This window comes from Dendrobates tinctorius, unplaced genomic scaffold (assembly GCF_039654945.1).
Source record: "Dendrobates tinctorius isolate UK_male_01 unplaced genomic scaffold, ASM3965494v1 ptg000071l, whole genome shotgun sequence".
Lineage (NCBI taxonomy): Eukaryota > Metazoa > Chordata > Amphibia > Anura > Dendrobatidae > Dendrobates > Dendrobates tinctorius.
The window spans coordinates 7,391,918-7,418,159 of NW_027361739.1; the positions used below are offsets into that span (position 1 = coordinate 7,391,918).

Here is a 26,242-nt window from a genome sequence, read left to right on the forward strand (position 1 = left end):
GGTTATGGCGCTGTAACCAGGGCATGCCCAACACCAACCCTGCAGGTAGATTGTCCAGCACAAAACAACTTATGTTTTCCACATGAATAGCGCCCACTCTGAGCGAAAACAAGTCAGACATAAAGAGAATTCCCTCCTTAGTGAGGGGAGAGGAGTCAATGGCCATTACCTTGATCGGAACCTTGAGCCTAACTGTCCCTATCTTGCAGTGTGTGACCAATTGGGAGTCAATGAGGTTAATAGATGATCCGCAGTCGACGAAGGCTGTAGAGGAAAAAGAACTACCGTCCACAAATAGTTCCACAGGCAGTAATACTTTAGAAAACGAGGAAAATGGTACCTGAGGGTCTGAGCAGCCTCCCTGTTGACTACCCAGACCTAGTCGTTTCCCGCCGACCGGGTTTGAAGACGGGCAATTCGGGCACTCCCTTTTCCAATGTCCCGTTTTACCGCAGTAAAAGCATAACTGCTTGTCCTTCCGGCGTTTCCTCTCCGTATCCTTCAGGGAGAGGGCGCCTACATCCATGGGCTCAGGGGCAGTCTCTTTTCCACTGGGGAATAATGGAGTATCCACCTGCATCACCCCTCTGGCCCACAGCCTGCGGTCCATCCGGACGGCCTGGGTTATGGCGTCCTCGAGAGAGTTAGGTGGGGGATGTAACGCCAAGGCATCCTGCAGCCGCTCGGACAAGCCTCTGCGAAAGAGTCCTCGGAGTGCGGCGTCGCTCCAAGAGACCTCTGCCGCCCAGCGGCGGAACTCAGAACAAAACCACTCAGCTGAATGTTTCCCCTGACAGACACTCATCAACATATCCTCTGCCAATCGCACTCGGTCAGGTTCATCATAAATGTGCCCGAGGGCCTCAAAGAATGCGTTCACCGACATACTGTACGTTCAGGAGCAGAGGAAGACAGAGAGAAAGCCCATGCTTGCGGAGCCCCCCGAAGTAGGGAAATAATGACCCCCACCCTCTGGAACTCATCTCCGGAGGAGCGGGGCCTTAGAGAAAAAAAAAGCTTGCATCCTTCTCTGAAAGACCTGAACTCCTTTTTGTCCCCTGAGAAAAAGTCTGGCAATTTGACCGGAGATTCGGGGGACGATAATGACACATCCCTACCCCCAGAACTAGAAGCCCCTGCATCGACAGCCTCCTGCACAGTAACTACCAACTGTTGCTGGGTCTGGGCCATCGTGCGTTGTTCCACATTGAGCTTATGGAACATTTGGGTCAGGTGCTTGACCTGATCAGACAAGGCTTGTATGGGATCCATGAGGATAACACCCTTTTTTTTTTTTTTTCTGAAGAAAAAAAAACTGAAATGGTCAGTTATAATGTCAGGAACACCGCACTGTACTTGCTCACTGAGCCAGTGCGCGTGTCCTGAGTGTCAGCGCCGGCGTGCAGCCTCCGCTGAGCAGTGACTCACCCGCAATGTAGGGGTACAGGGGTCAGGTACAGCCAGAAAGTACCGATGCACAGGACCTGTGGATGCTGAAGTTTAGGAAGCCAGCATAGGACCTATGGTCATGTGAATGGTCATGTGACTGCAAGGGGGCGGGGCTTAGCGTCCTGCACACAGAGAAGGAAGAGAACTCAGAGTCCAAGCAAAGCAGAGGTCATGCACAGTACAGACCAGCGAGGTACAGGAGAGATAAACAGATGGGAGGTCAGACAAAGCCAAAGGTCATACACAGGATCACAGTACAGTACCAGGGAGGAGACAGAGCGGATAATCAGGGCCAAGCAGAGATCAAAACCAAACAGACATATAAGGTACCAGGCAGAATCCAAAGCGATATCCAGGGAACAGACCGAGTCATACGCAGAGAATCAAGTAACCAGAACACAGCACAAACACACTCAGGGGTCACCACACAATGCCAAGGGCGAAAGTATAACTGACAGGGATGGGAGCGTCCTGAGGCTATAAGAAGCCTCCCCCAGAACCAGGGAGAGGCCACAATCATAGCCCCAGGTGTGCAGGTAAGCCTGCACCGGGATCACAACCTTTAACCCCAGAAATGCCAGTCATTAGCACTGGTTCCAAACATTAACCCCACGTGTGCGAGTCAAACCCGCACTGAGATCATGACACACGCCACACCAAAGAAGATGACTGATGTCACAACAGAGTAAAGAAGGATGCAAGGAGTGCCCCTCTAATTCCGAAGGCTCTCAGCCTTCTGAGCAGATAAAGCCTGCTTTGGCCCTTCCTGTACACTGCATCCAAGTGATGGGCCCAGTCAAGCTTATTATTGAGGATCACACCAAGGTACTTATAGGTGTCGACTATCTCAATGTCATTTCCCTGAATGTTCACCATTACTGGTGGATTTTTGCCCTTGCGTGAGTCCACCACCAACTCCTTGGTCTTCCCGGAATTAATCCTAAGGTGGTTCCTCTGACACCACTCCACAAAAGCTTGGTTAGTATCTCTGTACTCTCTTTCATCTCCTCCTGTGATGAGGCCTACTATTGCAGAGTCATCAGAATACTTCTGCAAGTAGCAGCTAAATGAGTTGCACCTAAAATCCGCAGTGTACAGTGTGAAGAGAAAAGGGGCAAAAACTGTACCTGGAGGTGCCCCTGTATTGCAGATCACCGTGTCTGACACACTGTCCTGAACCTTTACAAACTGAGGTCAGTTGGTGAGGTAGTTAAGGATCCAGGTGGAGAGTTGGAGGTCCACTCCAACAAGGCCCAGCTTGTCTCTCAGTAGACCTGGCTGTATGGTGTTAAAAGCACTAGAGAAATCGAAGAACATTATTCTCACAGTGTTCCCAGATTTCTCCAGGTGAGAGAGAGTCCTATCTAGAAGGTGGATAATGGCATCATGCACACCAATGCCCTGCCTGTAGGCAAACTGGAGAGGGTCCATATCCGAGCTCACTAGAGGACGGAGACGTGTGAGAACCAATCTCTCTAATACCTTCATCAGGTGTGATGTCAATGCTACAGGTCTATAGTCATTATGGTCTTTCGGATAAGGTTTCTTCGGAACTGGTACCACACACGATAATTTCCACAGTTGTGGTACTATACCCATTCTCAGGCTCATATTGAACAGATATGTAATGATCTCACTCAGCTGGTGATTTTCTCCCACCCATGGATACATGGGTGGGAGAAAATCACATCATCGCATTGCAAACGCATTACACATGGATGACCATATAGAAAACATTTGTACGACTCTCAGCAGTGAGACTCGGACCGATTTTCCATACGTTTAGTGTGATGCCGGCCTAAGAGTGGTTCCCGAAACACCAGAACTACGTTGACCATCCTCCTGAAGACATTGCAGCTAAAATCAGTATGCCAAAATCAACTATGAGGCAGGCAATGACTGCAATGTGATAGGGGTATCATCTTTTGACAATAATTGATGACTAGAGGTGAGCAAATCTACAGACATTGGATTCCAGCAGATTCACTCAACTTGAGTTGAGGCAGTGGGGGGAAAAGATTTGCTTTGCATTAAATACGTTTGGTGTGCGTTAAATATACTGAGAAGAAGTTGGAAAAATAACGCTAAATCTTTTAGTTCCACTGGGTGGACCTAAAATTCACCCATTTTTCCCAAGAAATTAAATTCTGAATTTAATGTCCTTTATTATACGCTGAGGTCTCTCTAGAATCCAGAGCATAATAAACACAATAAATTTTTGTGCCTTTGTTCTTATGTACCTCATACCCGTGCCTCTGACTCTCCAGTCAGCTGCAGAAGACCCGCGTACTGCTCTGGAGTGGTACCAGGTGTCCACCAGCAACCCAGCCTATACTCACCATCAGAAGACCTAGTGAAGATCCGGTAGACACATTGTCACGCCCCTCCAGGGTTAACACAACCAGAGGCTCAGTGGGTCCACATCCACCAGTATTACATCCGGATACCAGAAAATAATATTTATGTCAGCTTTTAAATGGCACAGATTAATGACAACAATGATGTATGATGTCCTACAGTTTTCTAGCATCCATCATAGTAAATTTGATGAGTCAGAAAACTGGTGGGATGACACCAAAAAGGGCAGATGATTTTGCTTAATACTGTAAATGTCTCTATATATTGACATCCCTGTGGTCATTCTTGTTGTACCCAGCCATAACCGTTATAAAATTAATTTAGGCGAAAACCAAAAGAAAATATACCCTCTAATATGTCATAGCGCTTTTTCTTCCAAGCACATTATTCCAATGTGATGGCTTTATCCCCATCTGACTGAAGAGCGGGGGCGAAGTACATCAATCAAAAATTAATTTTGCAGCCTCATTACTAAGGCGGATACAGGAACATTCACCTGAAAATTTCTCCGCGGCCAGCGACTCTCCTTCTCCATAAGTACATCAATCAGCGATAGGCAACATTCATTTTTAAGCCATTTTCACAGTGCAAGGAGTGATGACATCCTAATCATGATGGAGCTCCCTCCCCTGCTTTCTATACTGGAGGCTCATTACACTTTGCTGTATAATTTCTCACTGGCATTGTCTCCAGTCAACTGGAAAAAGAGCCATGATTCTCCCATCTACATTCCAGGCGTTAATACGCTCGATAAGAAAAGTCAAGTGTCAATTCCTGATCCTTTGTTTTCAGTGTTCGGTATGGATTTAAGTGGCTGAAGCTCCGGAGGCTTTTCTGTATATCTTACACCAAATCCCAGTGATTTCCTAGCTCCTGTGTGTACCGAGATGACACCAAGCACAAAAAAGAAAACAACAAAGAAATCCAATCCACTTACCCTCTGTTCTTGAGTTGCCACAAAGGTCTGGAATCCCGGGGCTACGCCAAAGCCCAGCTCCTGGATAAATGGTGGCTCAGACTGGCTGTGAATTTGGACTTTCACTCCTGCCTCGAAAGTGGTTTCTTCTGCAAAAAAAAAAAACAAGTGAACGACCAGTTAATATCATGGAGATGTCTCTTTATGCCGTAAAGGCTAAATATTTCTCTACAGCCACCTCGCAGGTTTTTTTTGTATACAGACTTTAATTTACATCACTTTACTAAAAAATGTATTGCTATGGTTTATCTGAACATGAGCAGAAAATGAAAAACAGAATTATAAATTCCCGGAAGAGCATCTGTAAATATCCTGAAGACTCATGCATAATCCAGTTATGACCAATGATTAGGATTGCGCCATTAACTAAATTTTATATAAAAGTTCCTGTAAAACAGCACAAATTTATAGATTTTTACATAATATTTTGTGGACTATATATTATAATTATAAAATGGTATAGTGCCCTACTACATCCCTACTGCTGTAGAGTCCTAAAGAGATTGTCGATCAGGAACGATCTATGACTCAGAGCACACAGATGCTAACAAAGTCCTGTTCTTGTGGACCAGGCCTGCCAACATGGTTGGTCGTTCATCATCCACTGCAGAGAAAATGTTAGGCCAGATGCATCTTTCCCTGCTGGTTGGAATATATAGAGATACACACAACTTAGCATACATTACAACCATTAGTAGAGATGAGTGAAGCTGAACTTAGTAGATTGTGGTTCGTACCGGACAGTTAGTGTCTGGTGCTAAATGCTGAACATGGACTTCTGCCTGGAGTCTGTCGCAATGTTCGGAATTCTGGGGGAAGTCCATTGCAAAGAGAGAGAGAATTTTACTGCTCCAAAGTCTGGGTTTCCCACTGTTTTCAAGGGGGTTCGGGTTCTAGTTCAAGTTCAGCTACAGTTCTTGTACCCGAACCAAACAGGGTGAGCTCGTCTCCAGTTATCATATCTCTCTATATAATTTAAAATTAAAGATACTTTAACAAAAATTGTGTGAAATCTGCTTTTGGGTGGATTAACACATACCAGCATATTCATTATTTTAAAAGGCTCCTGAAGTGTATATGTCATAAGTAACTTTTATTAAACTTTTATTAAAGTCACCAGATTTTACTATATTTAATAAAGCTCTCAAACCTGATGTGGCTCATCAACTTACTGTGCGAAATTCATGACACAATGACAGTACAGTCCTTTTTAAATTAAAGCTTCAACCACTTAGCTTGATTGAAAAGTCTTTATTTTCTCCCTCTTGCATGCTGCTGCTGAGAATCTCCCACAGTTCAGCACAAGCTGCAGCTGTCAGTCAGTTTGCATGGGTGGAGATTGATTATAAGTGGACTTGTGAGCTTATAAGGCTGGACTCCTTGAAAATATATATTAGAACGGCACAAAATATTAAAGTAAGTACATCGCTCTCATCAGGCTTAATACAGTGCTGTGCAAATTAATTGGGACATAGCATTTTTTTAAGTAAAATCGTAAGTTGGTTGCCAGTCAGTGATTCAAACCAGTTTTAACTGCTTTGAACAGGTGCGAGTGCCTGTTCAAAGCAGATAAAACTGGTTTGAATCACTGACTGGTAACCAACTTACGATTTTACATAAAAAAATGCTTTGTCCCAATTAATTTGCACAGCACTGTAAATATATTTCAAGGGAACCTGACATGCCCTCATGACCTCAAGTCCTCCAACCCATCAGCTTTTGTATATTTGCCTAGCAAGCCCTTTATACTGTTTTTCACCTAAACAGATGTTTAAAAAAGGAAAGAGAGATGTAATCTATGCCTTTCGTGACATATTACTCACCCTACACAGATTTTCCTGATGACATTGACAATCTTATCGAAAAACCAACAATTTCCGCACTATTGTTGTCCTGGTTTATGTGACCACAGCGTAACCATCTTTGCCCACCAGTGAGATGGAAGTAGATTGGAGTCACTTTGTTTAGCTTTTACCCTTCTTATTGATCTCATCACTCCCATGGCCAAGGACTTGTAGAGGTTGAATACTTAGAGATGGCTGATGGGATATATATGAGGTGCCCTAACCGATTTCATGTGTGACAGGTGTCTGATAGAAGTTGTTTTTTTAATAGCACCCAATTAGGACAAGGAACCCTGCTCACCTTCCTCCTATGTTGTGTGTCACTCTACTCGGGACGTCTGTTATGAATACACTGCATAGTAACTGAGCCTCGGAGGATTTCTCATCCTACGCTCTGTCCTGTCTTTTGTCTGAGATTTCTCCTGGTACGTAGTAGAAGTCTCATGTATCTAAGTTGTTTGCAGAAAGCAGGAGGGGACAAGCTGATGAAAAGAGACTGGAGGAATACGTTTCGGCCCTTTTAATAAGTGAAGTGACAAGATTGGAAGAGATATTTACTCATTGGGGAAACTAAATACAGTAAGCAGACAGGATGCGGTACATCAGGGGACCTACAGATTCTCATCTCAGCAACAACAATGAACGTTTGATAGGATTACAAGACAAACTCAGTAAAAAAGAAGAACAGGGAACGCTGGGGCAATGAGCCAATAACATTGGTATTCATTGCAGAAGAAGCTGAATGTCTCAAACTGCTCTCCATCATCATTCAGACCCCCTGAATACAACAGCTTCTGCCGGAGCAGATACATACAGAGTCTGGCTATTGTAAGAAGCAATCTTATACCGCATATCCTAGTTAGTCTACATTTTTTATACACCTCAGCCAAACCATAACATTTAGATTTCACACACATTATTGTAATATCAGAATAGGGGACATTTATCGATCTCATAATATCACAGATTAAAAAAAAAAACAAAAACAAAAAAACTGCGTTGTAGTGTCGTGATGTCGGCGATAAAGAATTCAGAGACATACACGGATGTGCTGGTGCTTGGCTGCCAGGCCATGCTTTTCTTTTTTCCTTACTTCCTCCTTCCTCTCCACGTCCCTCCCCCGACTCCTCCTCTCCCCTACATCACTGTTACTAGGCAAAGAATGCAAACAAGGGCAACAGCCCACAAACAGCAGGAGATGTGACAACATCACACCTCTTCTTTTCTCACAACAAAAAAAAAAACTGAAACATTTGAAGAATATTGTCATTCAAACATTAAGTCTCACTGCAGAACATAGTCTGTAAGGTGGGCAGGTGGTCTTCGATAGGTCCTAGTCGGATAGCGGTGAGACAGCCCATCACCAGATGATCCCTGAGTATCCCCGGAGACATCCCCTGTTAGGCTTACGGCATCTCCAGTCTCTGGCAGGGAGTCGTCGCTCTCCGCTTCCTCACTAGGCGTGGTTTTTGGGACGTGGCCCCAGAGTTTTTTAAAGTGGGACACATTCCGTGTGACCTGACGACTTTGATTCCGGGCAGTAACCATGGTGCCCTTAACGTCTATAACTTGAAAGGGTTCCGGATAGTACGGTGACACAAACTTGCTAGTCGCTTTTAACCTTTGTGCCAGGACCCAATCGCCCACCTGTATTGCCGGCTGTCTGCCTCGATGGTTGCGCTTATCTGCATACCGTTTCATCTTTTCCTTTGATATGGAGTCATTGATAGAAATCGGGGTCTGGACGGAGATTGCTGGAATGCTTGGAAGTTTGACCCGTAAGGGCCTGTTGAACAGTGCCGTTGCAGGTGGCATTCCCGTTGTAGAGTGGGGTGTAGCCCTGTACTGTCTGAGGAATGCGTTCAACTCTTGCTGTAAGTCCTTGTGCTCCATGGTAGCAATCCTTAGGGTCTTGTTGAGCGATTGCATGAATCGTTCGACTTCACCGTTGGCCTGAGGCCAGCAAGGAGTTATTTTCCGGTGTGTGAAACCCAGGTAGGTTGCGAAGGACTGAAAGTCTGTGCTATTGAAAGGCGGTCCATTGTCAGATTTCACGATCTCAGGTATGCCATATGCTGAGAAGATCTTGTCTAATTTTGGTAAAACAGCCTTGGCCGAGGTTGTAGAAACATGTTCGATGACTGGAAACCTTGAAAAGTCATCCATGATCACCAGCAGATAGGAGCTATCTGGTAAACTGCAGAAATCGATGCTAACAGCTATCCATGGGCCGGCTGGCAGGGGTGTCATTTGTAATGGTGCACGTCTATGGGCAACTGTAGTGGCTTGGCACAGTATGCATGTTTCAACGAGTGCCTCTACCTTTTTGTCAAGTCCGGGAAACCACACTTTCTCCCGAAGTAGCTGCTTCGTTTTCATGACCCCTTGATGAGCTTCATGCGCCAGGTCCAGTACCCTGCTCTGAAGTTTCTGAGGTATCACCAGGCGATTATCTCTTAAGAGCATATTTGAGTCTGATACTGATAGTGAATGTCTCGCGTTAAAGAAAACCTCCAGGTATCCAGCCTGATCAGGAGGGTGAAAGCGGGCCTCAGCGAGAAAACTGCTCCAGTTCTTGGACCGAACCGTCTCTATCACAAATTGAAGTTGGTGATCGGCATCCAGCGCTTGCTTAATTTCCTGTATGGTCATAGCTTTCGGTACTGAATGGGCGACGACAAAGTTGACATGCTCCTCCGCCAGAATCGTCGCGGGGATGTCGTCTGTTGTGGGCTGTGGTGCTGGGTGTCTCGAGAAATAGTCTGCGGGATTTCCAGCTCCCGCCTCGTATCTCAACTGGAGATGATAGTTCTGTAAGCGGAGCAACCAGCGTTCAAGACGCGGGGGAGGCTTTGACGAGGGCTTATTGAAAATTGGAACGAGTGGCTTGTGGTCAGTTATCACTGTGAATTGATGTCCAAAAAGGTATAAATGGAAATGAAGGCACCCCCACACAACTGCCAGGGCTTCTCTCTCAGTTTGTGAATATCGCTGCTCTGTATCCGTTAGTGTCTTGCTGGCATATGAGATTGTGGATATGTCGCCTGCGCTAGACACTTGTGTGAGAATTGCCCCTAGGCCTACTGGACTAGCATCCACCAGTAGGTGTGTGGGTTTTGACGGGTCAAAATAGGCCATGACAGTGTCGCTGGTTAGGTTGGTTTTCAATGCGTCAAAAGCTGCTTGATGCTCAGTACCCCATGTTCACGGAGAGTCTTTCTTTGTGAGCTTTCGCAGAGGTTCTGAAACAGTGGCTAGGTCAGGTATAAATCGCCCACAGTATGTGACCAGTCCTAGGAAGCTGCGAACATCTGACACATTTTGCGGTGGGCTAGCCGATTTTATGGCAGCCACTTTCTGTGGGTCAGCTGAAACTCCTTGTTCAGAAAAGATGTATCCAAAAAAAGTTAATGATTTTTGGTTAAATTCACATTTCGACGGATTGACAGTGAGATTGCAGGCTTGGAGTCTTTGAAACACTTGTTCTAGGCGATTGTCATGTTCCTCTTGGGTTGTGCCATAAATGAGAATGTCATCACTGACGTTGAGGACTCCTGCAATGCCAGACAGAACCTGGCTGACGATATTCTGAAAAATTTCTGCGGCCGATGAGATGCCAAAGTTCAATCTCTTAAATCTGCGCAGGCCCACATGCGTGCTAAAAGTTGTAATGTACCTGGAGTCTGGATGCAATTCAAGTTGATGATAGCCTGAGTTTAGGTCAATTTTTGAAAATACCTTCGCACCATTCAGGTCTGCGAGAATGTCATCAATAGTGGGCGTGATGTGCCTTTCTCTTTGGATCGCCCGATTGGCGTGGCGCATATCCACACATAGTCGGATTTTACCTGGCTGCTTCGGTTTAGGTGCAACAACGATTGGTGAAACCCAGGGGGTCGGGCCTTCAACGCGTTCGACGACATCGGACGCCTCCAGGTCTTGCAGTTCTTGCTCCACAAGCTTGCGGACATGGAATGGAATGCGCCTGTGGGGCTGAATAGAGGGCTGTACTGACGGATCTATATGCAATTTTATTTGAACATCCTTTAGCTTACCTAGGCCTTTAAAGAGATTTGGGTACTTCTGCATAATGTGGTGGGCCGAAGGACCTGTAATGCTGTTGACAAGGTTCACAAGGCCCAGAGATATTGCACTGGTACAGCTAAGAAGTGTGTCCGCAGAGCATTCTACCACATAAAAGGTGTCAGTGATGGACTTTCCTTCAGCTGCAACTTCTGACTGAAATTTTCCGCACAGGGGCAGTGCAGCTGCTGAGCCATAAGGAAAAATCTTTATATTAGTACTTTGTAGAGTAGGTTTGTTTAGGAGCTGGTTGTAGACTGTATGACTGATGACGTTGACTGATGCCCCCGTGTCCACCAGGGCTTCTATTGGATTGCCATTCACTAGGATTACTCGTTTTGGATTAGTAACTGCGTGCACAGTATTAGATCCCTCTTCCGTCACGGAGAATAAATAGGTGCTGTGGGACTCATCATTAATCTGCAGTGTTTGGATCTTCGGTGGCCTAGGTTGTGCGGTGGTATGAGGAGATTGTGGCTTGGATCTACACACCTTTGCAAAATGATTTTGCTTTCCGCAATTATGACAAGTTCCTCCCTTTGCTGGGCAGACATTCTGGTGAGGATACGATCCACCGCAGTTGTAACATGTGGCTGCCTGCGTGCGAGGCACATTTGGTTTCTGTGTAAGCTTTGCTATAGAGGATGTCGCGTCTGGCTCATGCTCGATGTTCTCTATCAGTTTAGCTTGTTTGTCTGCAGCATCATTTATACGCGCTGTATCTAGCAACTTCGCTAACGTCATGGTGGGGTCTCTGAGTGCTTGTCTCCTTAACTTGGAGGAAACACATCCTTGTACGATCTGCATTTGGATTTCTTTGTCTACTTCCGCAAATTCACAGTGCGCTGCAAGGTGTCGTAGCTGGACATGATACTCAGCCATGCTTTCTGTTGGCGACTGCTTTGACTGCCTGAACTTAAAAATTTCAAATGCCGGATTTCTGTGAGGGGAGAAGTGCTTGCTTAACGCAGCTTTGCTGAGCTCATAGTCCTTGTCCTCCCCTGTATTCGGCAGAGTAGTGAATATATCGTAAACCTGCTTCCCTGCGTAGTGTAACAGCATGGCTTTTTTCCGGGTATCATCAGAGACATTCATGGCTTGCAGAAATATCTCGAATCGCTTTAGCCATTTATCCCAAGATACTGCCAGGTTTGCTTGGGACTGATGCACATCAAAAGCAGGAAATGCGGGTAGACAAGCCATAGTGAGTGCCTTGTAGACTGTTCGTGGGACTGAAATACCTGTGGCTGATGAATGAACGCTTCCTCGTCACCAGTTGTAGTGTCGTGATGTCGGCGATAAAGAATTCAGAGACATACACGGATGTGCTAGTGCTTGGCTGCCAGGCCGTGCTTTTCTTTTTTCCTTACTTCCTCCTTCCTCTCCACGTCCCTCCCCCGACTCCTCCTCTCCCCTACATCACTGTTACTAGGCAAAGAATGCAAACAAGGGCAACAGCCCACAAACAGCAGGAGATGTGACAACATCACATGCATTTGTGCCAGCTTTATAATGCCCCTCTGATGTGGGCTCCGGCGCTGAGCCTATATCTTTTCCGGCATGTCAGCTGTTTTGAACAGCTGATATGTGCCACTAACAGCTAAGGGTGGAAACACGCTCCTTCCACAGCTGTTCACTTGTTAACCCCTTAACACCCAAGGGTGGTTTGCACGTTCATGACAGGCCAATTTTTACAATTCTGACCACTGTCCCTTTATGAGGTAATAACTCTGAAACGCTTCCATGGATCCTGGTGATTCTGACACTGTTTTCTTGTGACATATTGTACTTCATGTTTGTGGTAAAATTTCATTCAAATAACTTGCGTTTATTTGTGAAAAAGATGGAAATTTGGCGAAAATTTTTAAAATTTCGCAATTTTCCAACTTTGAATTTTTATGCCCTTAAATCACAGAGATACGGCACACAAAAAACTTAATCAGTAACATTTCCCACATGTTTACTTTACATCAGCACAATTTTGGAACCAAGGGTTAAAAGTTGACCAGCGATTTCTCATTTTTGCAACACCATTTTATTTTTACAGACCACATCACATTTGAAGCCACTTTGAGGGGTCTATATGATAGAAAATACCCCAAAGTGACACCATTATAAAAACTGCACCCGTTAAGGTGCTCAAAATCACATTCAAGAAGTTTATTAACCCTTCAGGTGCGTCACAGGAATTTTTTGAATATTTTAAAAAAATGAACATTTAACTTTTTTTCGCAAAAAAAAAAAAATACTTCAATTTTTTTTATTTTACCAAGGGTAACAGGAGAAATTGGCCTGCAAAAGTTATTGTGCAGTTTGTCCTGAGTACGCTGATACCTGATATGTGGGGGGGAACCATTGTTTCGGCGCATGGCAGAGCTTAGAATGGAAGGAGCGCCGTTTGACTTTTTCAATGCAAAATTGGCTGGAATTCAGATCGGACTCCATGTCACATTTGGAGCGCCCCTGATGTACCTAAACAGTGGAAACCCCCCACAAGTGACCCCATTTTGGAAACTAGACCCCCCAAGGAACTTGTCTAGATATGTGGTGAGAACTTTGAACCCACAAGGGCTTCACAGAAGTTTATAACGTACAGCGGTACAATTAAAAAATCATATTTTTTCCCACAAAAATGATCTTCTCACCCCCAATTTTTATTTTTCCAAAGGTAACAGGACCCTAAAAGTTATTGTGCAATTTGTCCTGAGTACACTGATACCCCATATGTGGGTGTAAACGACTATTTGGGTGCATGGCAGAGCTCAGAAGGGAAGCAGCGCCATTTTACTTTTTTGGCTAGAATTGAGATCGGACACCATGTCGCAATTGGAAAACCCATGATGTACCAAAACAGTGGAAACCCCCCACAAATGACACCATTTTGGAAACTAGACCCCCCAAGGAACTTATCTAGATGTGTGGTGAGAACTTTGAACCCCAAGGGCTTCACAGAAGTTTATAAAGTACAGCCGTACAATTAAAAAATCATATTTTTTCTACAAAAATGATCTTTTCACCCTCAAGTCTTATTTTTCCAAGGGTAACAGGACCCTAAATGTTATTTTGCAATTTGTCCTGACCACACTGACACCCCACATGTGGGGGTAAACCACTATTTGGGCGCATGGCAGAGCTCGGAGGGGAAGCAGCGCCATTTGACGTTTTTGGCTGGAACTGAGATCGGACACCATGTCGTGTTTGGAAAGCCCCTGATGTACCAAAACAGTGAAAACCCCCAACAAATGACACCATTTTGGAAACTAGACCCCCAAGGAACTTATCTAGATATGTGGTGAGCACTTTGAACCCCCCCATGCTTCGCAGAAGTTTATAACGCCCGGGCGTGAAAATAAAAAAATCATATTTTTTCCACAAACATGATCTTTTAGTCACCAATTTTTTTATTTTTCCAAGGGTACCAGGAGAAATTGGACCCCAAAAGTTGTCGTCCAATTTGTCCTGAGTACGTTGATACCCCATATGTGGGAGAAAACTACTGTATGGGCCCACGGGCTCGGAAGGGAAGTAGTGATGTTTTAGAATGCAGACTTTGATGGAATGGTCTGCGGGTGTCATGTTGCTTTTGGAGAGTCCCTGATGTACCTAAACAGTGGAAACCCCCCACAAGTGACCCCATTTTGGAAATTAGACCCCCTAAGGAACTTATCTAGATGTGTGGTGAACACTTTGAACCCCCAAGTGCTTCACAGAAGTTTATAACGCCGGGCGTGAAAATAAAAAAATCGTATTTTTTCCAGAAAAATGATATTTTTGCCCGCAATTTTTTATTTTCCTAGGGGTAACAGGAGAAATTGGACCCCAAAAGTTGTTTTGCAATTTGTCCTGAGTAGGCTGATACCCCATATGTGGGGGTAAAACATTGTTTAGGCGCATGGCAGAGCTTGGAAGGGAAGGAGCGCCGTTTGACTTTTTCAACGCAGAATTGGCTGGAATTGAGATCAGACGCCATGTTGCATTTGGAGAGCACCTGATGTGCCCAAACAGTGGAAACCCCCCAATTATAACTCCAACCCTAACCCCAACACACCCCTAACCCTAATCTCAGCCCTAACGCTAGCCCTAACCCTAGCCCTAACCCTAATGGGAAAATGGAAATAAATACACTTTCTTTTAATTTTATTATTTTTCCCTAACTAAGGGGGTGATAACGGGGGGTTTGATTTACTATTTATAGCGGGTTTTTATTTTTGGCAGCTGTCACACACTAAAAGACGCTTTTTATTCACCACATATTGAGAGCTATAATTTTTCCATATTTTGACCCACCAAGTCATGTGAGGTCTTATTTTTTGCGGGACTAGTTGATGTTTTTATGGGTACCATTTTTGGGCACGTGACATTTTTTGATCGCTTTTTATTCCGATTTTTGGGGCGCAAAATGAACAAAAACCAGCATTTCATGAATTTCTTTTGGGGGGTGCGTTTACACCGTTCCGCCTGCAGTAAAATTGATAAAGCCCTTTTATTCTTTGGGTCAGTACGGTTACAGCGATACTTCATTTAGGTCATTTTTTTATGTTTTGGCGCTTTTATGCAATGAAAACAATTTTATATAAAAAATAATTATTTTTTCATCGTTTTATTCTGCGAGCTATAAACTTTTTTATTTTTTTGCTGATGATGCTGTATGGCAGCTCGTTTTTTGCGGGACAAGATGATGTTTTCAGCGGTACCATGGAGATTTATATGCGTCTTTTTGATCGCGCGTTATTGCACTTTTTGTTTGGCGGTATGATAATAAAGCATTAATTTTTGCTTAGTTTTTTATTTTTATTTTTTAAGGGGTTCACTAAAGGGGTTAACTAGTGAGACAGTTTTATTGGGCCAGACATTATGGAAGCGCTGATACCAAATATGTGTACTTTTATTTAATTTTTTTTATTTCCAAAAAATGAATTTATTAGGGAATATTTTTTTTTTTTTATTTATTTAGCGATTTTTTTAAAATTATTTTTACACTTTTTTTTTTTTTTTAACTTTATTACATTGTCCCAGGGGGACATTGCTGTCATGTGACAGATCGCTGATCTGTCACATCACAGATCACTGTGACAGATCAGCGATCTGTCACAGGCACTGCACAGGCTTTCCTCATGCCTGCGCTTTGCAGGCATGAGGAAGCCAGCTCCCTGCAGGCCCCCGAAGGTCCCCGTCGCCATCTTGGATTCGGGGACCTGCAGGGATGGAGCCCCCCGCAGCAGCGCTGCACATTGCGCTGCTGTGGGGGGCTCAGGGAAGCATGGAGGGAGCCCCCTCCCTGCCGATGCTTCCCTTTAACCCCCGGTACACTGCGATCGTGTTTGATCGCGGTGTGCATGGGGTTAATGTGTTGGGGGCAGTCCGTGACCGCCCCTGACACATTGTGCTGGGTGTTAGCTGTGATAATCAGCTGACACCCGGCCGCGATCAGCGGCGCTCACCACGTGGGCCCGCTGATCGCTGTGACGTACTATCCCGTCCCTGGGAATTAAGTCCCAGGGCACATGGACGGGATAGTACATCACATGACAGAAAGGGGTTAAATGCCACTGTCAAACTCTCACAGAGGGATTTAACATGCGCTTCTGGCAAGCGCATCTGAAATCCCGCCCGTGTCACATGATCGCGGGTTGCCGATGGGTTGACAACCAGAGTTTTCCAGCAGATCTCTATGGTTGTCACTGCCAGACTGCTATGAGCGCTGCCCGGTGGTCGGCTCTCATAGCAAGTTAGCAATTCTGCTACATATAGGCAATCTGATCATCGTCTATATGTAACAGAGCCGATCGAGTTATGGCAGCTTCCAGTCTCCCACGGAGACTATTGAAGCATGCCAAAAGTAAAAAAAATATTTTAAAATATATATAAAAAAAATATATAAAAGTTCAAATCACTGTCCTTTTGCTCCATTCAAAATAAAACAATAAAAAAATAAAAAATACACATATTTGGCATCACCGCATTCAAAATCGCTATACGGCATAGCGAGAAAAAAAAGTAAAAAGGCCAGAATTACCTTTTTTGGTCTCGGAAACATTGCATTAAAATGCAATAATGGGCTATCAAAAGATTTTATCTGCACCAAAATGGTATCATTAAAAACGTCAGCTCGGTGCACAAAAAATAAGTCATCACTCAACAACATTGCTTTTACCATATTGTGTACTGGAAAACAGGAAAAAAAAATCTGAGTGTGGTGAAATTATCATGTTCAATAAATGCTAAAATTGACCTGCATTTATGATTTCGCAGGACATTACACACTTGTAGACACCAAACATGCATAGGTTCTTTTTTATTTAAGTGGTGAAAAAAAAATCCAAAGTTTGCAAAAAAAAAAAATGGCACCATTTTCCAAGACCTGTCCGTAGCGTCTCCATTTTTTCATGATCGGGGTCTGGTTCATGGCTTATTGATATCATTTTGGGATAGAAACGATGTTTTGATCACCCGTTATTGCATTTTATTGCAATGTTGCAGGGACCAAAAAACGTAATTCTGGCGTTTTGATTTTTTCCTTATTACGCCGTTTACCGATCTGATTAGTTCTTTTTATATCTTGATAGATTGGGCGATTCTGAACGCGGCAATGCCAAATATGTGTTTTTCTTATTGTTTTATATTTTTTAAAAATTTTTTCAAAACCTTTTTATTTCACATTTTACTTGCTTTAATAGTTTCCATGGGAGACTAGGAGCTGCGATCATCTGGTCGCTTGTGTTACACATAACACAGCTATGAGTGCCAACAAATGCTCATAGCAGTTCAGTTCAGCAATGACAATTCCAGGGGTCTCCTGCAGATCCCGGGTTGTTATGCCAATCCATCAGCACCCCGTGATCATGTGACAGAGGCGCCGATGGGCGGAGCCAAGAAGTGCATCCATTTTGCAAGAATTAAATGCCACTGTCAGAGATTGACAGCAGCATTTAACTAGTTAACAGCGATGGGTGGATCGAGATTCCACCCATGGCTGTTATGGACACATGACAGCTGATCAAATCGGTTGTTATGGACACATGACAGCTGATCAAATCAGCTGTCATGTGCTGAAAAAGGTGCAGGCTCAGTGTCGGAGCTTGCACCCAAGAGGGGGAGGCAACCTATATAGATATACATGTCATAGGTCGTTAAGAGGTTAAAGGGAATCTGTCAGTAGGTTTTTGCAATGACAGTATGAGATAGGGGCTGAGACACAGATTTCATTAATGTGTCACATTAACGGCTGTGTGATGTTTAATACAAATAATGTTTTTTCAACAGGAGATTATCACTGCCTGGACTACAGCTTGCGTGAGCATTCGCCTGACCACAACCCCTCCTCTGATAAGCAGTTCACTGTCAATAGACAATGTACATAGAAATCAGAGGTGTGGACAGGGGTAGCTTTCTGAGCTCTGCTACATGCTACATCTAAGAACTCTGTGTCACAACTGCTGTACCCAGTAAACTAAGTGATACATAATTGGAATCAGGATCTTTTTCCGTACCTTAAGCTGCTCTTAGATGAGGTAGCAAATACCTGGTGACAGATTCCAAATTCATCAACTTTGCCAAATTGTCTCCAAAATATTAATTTGCAGCAAATAAATTTGCATGTATGTCAATAACTGAAAGCTTACAATTGCTTAGAAAATATGCACAGTAGAGACTAAAAGGAAAGAACCTAGCTGACCATAGAAGCTTACACTCTAGAGGAGAGAGATGACCTAATAACTTGGACAAGTGCTATCCTTCATTTTTACGGTTAGTACTGGTCCCCATGATATTCAATGAGGAATTGCAAGTTTGATTTTCTTTCCTCAGATCACTTGCATAATCAGATAGCACTTGCCCATTCATGTACTTGTGCCCATGGAAAAAAATAGGACTGGACTCGGATGAAATCCAAGTGCAGTTCGAATTTCACTGACAGACTTGGGGAAGATGGACAATTTTTTTTTTTTTAATCTTTTTATTCTCAACATTTGAGAAAATCGGATCACACTCTGATAACACTCTAGTCACACTCTAGCAAAACTTATTAGGTCGTTTGACCCAAGCCATAAGAGCTTACACTCTATAGGAGTGAGGACCTCACTGACCATAAGAGCTTACACTCTGCAGGAGAGAGAGAGAGAGAACCTCACTGACCTTAAGAGCTTACACTTTACAGTAGAGAGAGAGAACCTCACTGACCATAAGAAATTACACTTTACAGAAGAGAGTGAGAACCTCACTGACCATAAGAGCTTACACTCTACAGGAGAGAGAGAACCTCACTGACCATAAGAGCTTACACTCTACAGGAGAGAGAGAGAGGAAACCTCACTGACCATAAGAGCTAACACTCTACAAGAGAGTGAGGACCCTGAGGACCATAAGAGCTTACATTCTACAGAAGAGAGAGAGGACCCTGCTCATCAGAAGAGCTTACACTCTACACGAGACAGAGAAGACCCCACTGACCATAAGAGCTTACATTCTACAGGAGAGAGAGAGAACCTCGCTGACCATAAGATCTTACACTGTACAGGAGAGAGAGAGAGAGAACTTCGCTTACCATAAGGGGTTATACTGTACAGGAGAGAGAGAACCTTGCTGACCATAAGAGCTTACACTCTACAAGAGAGAGTTCCTCGCTGACCATAAGAGCTTACACTGTACAGGAGAGAGAACCTCGCTGACCATAAGGGCTTACACTCTACAGGAGAGAGAGAACCTTGCTGACCATAAGAGCTTACACTCTACAAGAGAGAGAGGACCCTGAGGACCATAAGAGCTTACATTCTACAGAAGAGTGAGAGGACCCTGCTGACCATAAGAGCTTACACTCTGCACGAGACAGAGAAGACCCCACTGACCATAAGAGCTTACACTCTACAGGAGAGAGAGGACCTCACTGACCATAAGAGCTTACACAATACAGGACAGAGAGGACCTCATTGACCATAAGAGCTTACACTCTACAGAAGAGAGAGAGAGAAAGGACCCTGCTGACCACAAGAACTTCCATTGTACTGAAGAGATAGTTACCCAGTGACTCTGGAAATGAAAAAAGACTCTGCCATACAAACTGTGCTCCACTGGGGCTTGCTGATCTGTGATGGCCCAGGTACCGACCACCACTGTACAAGGTATGATAATCCGCTAGATGTCATAACTGAGGGGCTTTATGGGGAGACTCATGCGGCACCGCAAAATGATGTTAGCCTGCTCTGTGATGCTTCAGCCATGAGGGAAATGGTGCAGTGAAAATTCAAGCTTTTTTTGCAAACCGCGAACCGAATCTTAAAATGTTTGAGTTCATGTGAAATCATAAATTTCAGGAAATTTGACTCGTACTTTTGATCATCTTTGGATCAGTTTGTTAATTTCTAAGAGTAAGACTTACAGATATTTGTTTTATGTAGCCTATTGGGGAATTTAGGTGTGTCTGTTCAGAATTCTTATTTCTTCGAAAAAGTGAAGAGTTATAAAAATCGTCTCTTGCTCTGGATGGTTTCTCCTTTCTTACCTCATAGAAATAACTTAATAATTTGAATGAACATGGTGTAATGCTTAATTTCCCCTTTGGTAACGCTGCAGGGAAATTTAAAACTTACTGACAAGCTATTCTATAAATATGGAAAAGACTCAAAGAAGCACTCCCATAAAACTTTTTAGCAATTTAATATATTGTAATCATCATCTTATATAGCACTGTGTTATGATTGGGTCACCGAGGAGGAGAGGAAGCCCAAGCTAAGCCACAGAAAACCAGAGAGGTTGGTAACTAAGCGGATTGCAGACCCAGATCCTATCCACACAACTAGCAGTAGCTGTGGAGCGTGCCTACGATGATCCTAGACGCCTCGGCACAGCTGGAGAGCTAACTAAACCTAAAGCAAGAAAGGGGAAATCTAAACTGCCCCCAAACATATATTGTCGGTGAGACAAGATGAAAACAAACGCAGGTAGGAAAATAGACTGAGCAAACGATGGGGCCCACACTGACTAGACAGGAAAGGAAAGACACTGTCTGCAATCACGCAAAAAGCCCTGCAAAAAGGTCCAACACATCTCATGCAAAAATAATTAAGTCGCACAACTTCTCCCACTATATCAGCACTCTGGTATATTCTGAAAGCACAGCAAAAAGAGGCCAATCTAATATGGGAAAAAAACAAATTGGCACAAGCAGTAACATAAGGATGGTCATTCAGCACAGCCCCAGCCGGAGCTGACTGACCCACACAAAACTGAAATAGACAAAACCAGATCAAATGTGAACAGAATAGCAAAAGAACACTTAGCTGAGCATGTAGGGACTGAGCTGGAAACTAAGACATCAGGAGGCAGGAAAAAATTACCAGCAGGGATAGAGGGAGTCGGCTGTCTTAAATCCAGTCTGAAACCCCAGATCTCCAATCGTCGTCCTCATTATCAGGTGGCAAGCCTCTGTTAATCAGATCAGCTCCATTACCTCCAGTAACCACCAGAGGGAGCCCAGAAAGAGAACTCGCAACCCCTCCGTCAACCTGACCAGCTCCACAACCTTCAGCAGTAACCAGAGGTAGGCCAGAAAGCGAATTCATAACAGCACTGTGTACTTACAATTGCTCATTTCGCTTTTCTGCCAGGCTAATTTTTCTCTATTGCATTAAGTCCATGACTTCAGGTGATAAAAAACTGACTAGCCAAATCTTTCTAAGCTCCATGTAGAAACAGGAGGTCAATTTTTCCTGCATGAGTCTTGCATTACTGCAAAAGTCCCTGGCAGGGGGAAGAGGGAACAGCTGGGTCAGGAATTAAAGAGGGGAATTATAAATGCAGGAAAAGAGACTTCCAGTTTCTACATAGAGCAGAGAAAAGAGAAGAATTTAATGGGTAGAAAGGCAAAATGAGCAATTGTAAGTGCACAGCGCTGTATAATATGATTGCAATAAATTAAGAGGATGAAAACTTTGATGAGAGGAGGGCTTCTTTAAATGTGGATTATTGAAGCTATTTGGATGTGAAATGCCACCATTTTTTAAAAAAATTAGCAATTATCATCGTCTTCAATTTCTGTCACAGCTCTGTTCTGAGGTGGGAAGGTGTCGTTTATTCCTCTCTCATCTTCCTGCATTGTAATGACAAGTGTACTGTGTATTATTTAGAGGCGCCGGCGCACAGGTGACTATTGGACATTTTGTACTGAACCTGACAACCCCATGGATCTTATCACACAAGAAAAAATGTAAAACAAATCATCGCAGTTCACTGACTTCAAGATAAATCCAAGATACGTCTGAAGCCGCTGACTGATAGTGTTATCGAGAGAACAGAGAAAACAGTCCACATCCCGCCGTGAAACACAATAATGAACACAACACTAACAACGTACCTCAGCTCATATCCTACAGACTCTCCGTACTGTGACTCAACAAAACCGGTGAAAACTAAAAAATGTTCATTTCATGAGAATTAGTCACCTGTATTCATCATCCTGGCATGTTCCCCAGCACAATAATAAAGGCGTAGGAGATTTACCCCATCCAGCTGCGGCCAATTTTCATTTTTGCAATTTTAGTTTTTCTCTCCCCTTGTTATTTTTTTATGTAGTCATATGTGAGCTTGTTTTTTGCCAAACACACTGTAATTTTGAATGGTATTATTTCTTTTCCTAAGCAATGGAAAACTGGAAACAAATTCCAAGTGTTGTAAAAAAATTCACAGTTCCACCATTTTACTTTTTAGTTTTGTTTCTACAGTGATCGTCGTGAAGTAGAAATTACATAACATCACGATTTTTCAGGTCAGTAAGATTAAGGTGATACCAAACTTGTATAATTTTTTGTTTTAGGATGAAAAAATTTGGGTTGTGTCGCCATTTTGTGAAACCAGTAAATTTTTCATTTTTCTATTGATGAACCTGTATGAGAGCTTCTATTTTTTGTGCGGCAGGTTAAAGTTTTTATTGATACCTTTTGGGGTTTTATGTGATGTTTTCATAGCCTTTTATTGCATTTTTCGGGAAGGAGCAAAGAACAAAAAAGGCAAGTTGGAGTTTTCAAGGTTTCTTTTGATGCTCTATGGCATTTACCATAGGGGCTGAATAATTTACTTAAGCCTTCATACACCTGCACCTGACAACTTATATTTCTCTTCTAACCAAGACAATAGGATTGAGCTGCAATGCTAGACACAACCTGTGGAAAATATTGGCGCTGTTTCTGTGGGGTGGGGGGCTACATCTTTCTTTTAATGTGAGACAAGACCTTTATATAGGTGCATAAGTGCATCTCAATCATCTGTATGCATTTTAAAGGTTTATTTTTCCATAATATTAAGTAATCCTCCATGCATGTGTGGCGCCCCTGAGGCTTCAGTCGCCACAGAGGTACTGAACCTTCTCCTAAGGTGTGGTACCCCACCATCCAGGTAGGGTGGGAACTCCCTTTCACATTCCAACTCCTGCACCCCACACACAGGATAGTTCAGCAGGGACCCATCCATGCTTTATGCTGGAAAGGTCATAGGGTGCCTTTTGTGGTCCCTGGCTTCGTAACACGAGAGGTACTGGGGAGGCGGGTGGAGTTAGCTATAAAAGAGAGGGAAGGTGAAGGATTTCAGTTCAGTTTGACAGAAGGTCAGTGGAGAGAGGAAGCCACTCGATGAGGAGTGGGGATCCCTGGAAGAAGGGATGGAGGAAGGAGTGCTGCAGCTGCCTCAGTGACCTGAGCCAGCTGGCACGGGAAGGAAGAGAAGGAAGGAGACGTAGACTGGAGACTACAGATTCCATAAGAGAGATAGAACAGATCGGAATGAAGGAGAATAGAAGGACGGTGGGAAGCAGGTTGAGAAAGAGAGAGAACCCTTCCAGTCCAGAGCGCAAAAGCCGGGGCCCGGTCCCCGAGGTTGATTTGATCTTTATGTCCGGCAACAGACACCAGAGGAGTAGTGAGCCACTAATGCCTTACTCCCATCATAGACTTGGGACACAACAGCAACTGAATAGGGAGCCAGGACGCAGAGAGGAGTCCCTGAAGCAGGCTACAGCTGTCTATCATACAAGTAGACACTAGGAACACCTAGAGAGAGGCATTCCAGGGTAACTAAGTACTGGAGTGCTTCGCACCTAAAGGTGCATTGGAGGAGTCGTTCAGTAAGGTACATATTGGCGGAGTGTGGAGGGGAGAATCCTATCCTGCCTGGAGGTTGACTTGGGCCCTGACCTGAAGAACACAGTGCGGAGGCAGGCAGTTGTGTGAACTGCAAACAGTGAGTAAAGCTTTGGAACCGCATACTCTGTTGTCCTCCAGTTATTGCAGCACCGCTACACCTGGGAACCAGCATCTGTACCATTCTGTGCCTCTCCTCATCCATTGCACCTACACTGCCCTGGGACTACAGCTCCACCTGTGGGGAGCTACACCATCTTTGCTGCACCACACCATCAGTCCCAGTGGATCTGCATGCAGCGTTGTCTCAACATCTTACTTGACAAACACCACGGGTGGTGTCATGAACTATCCAAATAAACTATTACACCATTAACATCACCGCCATTGATATTGGGTGCCCAGGGCCACGGACCGGGTCGCCGCTGCTGTGATACACATCCCCCCTTGACACCAGCCCGGTACCGAGTACCACGCTGCCCTGGGTGTGAGGGGCAACCCACATGCATGTGTAAGGAGGTCGGGCCCTAGCCCTGTAGATATTGTTAACACTGTTTGCCTTTTATGATTGACATGTTCGTATGTCTCTGCATTATATGTAAGCTGTGTATATGTGTTTACTGCCATATTGAGTTATACAGATATTCTTGGTAGAGACAGTGTGGTTAGTGGAAATGGACACAAGATGGGGGCACTGAGCACATCCATATGGGAGCACACTAGGAGGACACTAGAGGGTTAACTAGAGGGACACTAGAGAGTTAATTAGGGGAGTGTTAACCAGTAATTAGCTGAGAGACATTTCCTGATCTTAGTTTAGCTAGGCGTAGCCTCTGGTACTAGTCAGAAGGCATTGTTCCTGAGAAGCCGAGCTGACACACTGAGTGTGAAGCAGAGCCCCTAGCTGTCCTTAGCAGAGAAGAAGTGTATAGTACCTACAGCAGAGAAGAAACCAGTGGAAGAGTCACTGTGGAGAAGTCAGCTAGAGTCTGGAAGCTGATTAAATAGAGAAGCCAGTGGAAGAGTCACTGTAGAGAAGTCAGCTAGAGTCTGGGAGCTGATTAAATAGAGAAGCCAGTGGATGAGTCACTGTGGAGTTGTCAGCCAGAATCTGGGAGCTGATACTGTAGTCGAGTGGGCCACCAGCCAGTGCACGGACAGGATAACCAAAAGGGGGTGGACGACCTAGTACACAGGTACCTTCATGGGCTGAAGTCGGTCGCAGGAAGAGAGGTCGAAGTGCCGTTTTCATTGGGCTCTTCGTTCCGCTGTTACTTTGTGGTCTACTCCGGTGTACCCGATGAAGCTAAGTGCTGCTGTAGAAGATGTATTGTTGGTACTGTGTTGAGAGTTCTAACGGCCTATTGGATGTGTTGTGTCCTGAGGAAAATAAAGTTGAACTGTTTAAAGTTATTCCAGCCTCTGACTACAGTTCTTTGAACCCCAGGAGGAGTGAACAACGTGCTAGGAATGAAGCAGCCTCCAGCACAGTAAGTACTGGAGCGGCTGATGGGGCTACCCCCGGCGGCGGTTTTACATGTGGTGTAGTCGTCAGGATGTCGCTGTCCCCTATGGCGGTGAGACGGCAGCGAAGACAAAGTATATGGGAAGAGCCAAGTTGAATGCAGTGAGTCTGACCCGTAATGTGCAGATTGAAGAATCTGATGGAAAATATTTCAAACTGGACGTGACTCCAGTACCGGATTTGACTGATGAAGAACTGGAAAGTGACCCTGTGGACCCCAAGATGGCGACCGCCGAGATGGAGAACTGTGGCGCCAAGAAGGACTGTCCCTGTCAACAAGGTGCACTTAGTGGGTGTGACAGCGTCTGGATGGCACCAAATGTGAGCTGTCAACAATGTCGGGTCCGCCCCTGCAAGGAGAGGTATGTGCAGAAGGACGTTCGCTCTTTCCCATCTATTGCGGAAAAATGGGTGGAGAGGCCGGTGAGAGCCCCACCCTGGAACGGGAGTGGCCCTGCAGAAAGTGCTGAGTGCGTCTGTCTGGCGTCAGTAAGGCACAAGACATTGGCAGCTATGTATCGGTGCGGCTGCAGAGACATCGGGCGTACGGAGAGGCGGTGGCGACTGGAGGAAGAGACCAGACATTACACCTGCAGTTGGGAGGAAATGCAGGAACAATAGGCTCTCACCTGTAATGAAGACCCACAGCGGGAGATAGAGCCCCTGAAACCTGGGCCTTCTGCACCGGAGCCAGACCACCGACCGCAGATACTTCCGCCCACAGCACAGGCCATGCCGGAGACACCGTGGGATGAAGAACCTACACCTCACCCCGAGGAACCAAAGGACCCGGAAGTTGTTTCTGCCGGACGGCAGGAAGAACGACCCCGGCACACCCCAGAAGTCAATTCTGGTGGCGAAGTCAACATGGCGGAGTCCACCC

General features: G+C 44.6%; 1 protein-coding gene across 2 annotated transcripts in view; it reads right to left on the reverse strand.

Moving 5' to 3' along the window:
• ASIC2 (acid sensing ion channel subunit 2) overlaps positions 1 to 26,242 on the reverse strand; it is a 1,315,134-nt gene that overhangs the window by 223,100 nt on the left and 1,065,792 nt on the right. For both annotated transcript variants that reach the window (XM_073582366.1, XM_073582365.1), the window contains exon 3: positions 4,745 to 4,872. In XM_073582366.1, coding sequence (XP_073438467.1) covers positions 4,745 to 4,872 — 128 coding nt within the window. The remainder of the gene's footprint in view (positions 1 to 4,744; positions 4,873 to 26,242) is intronic.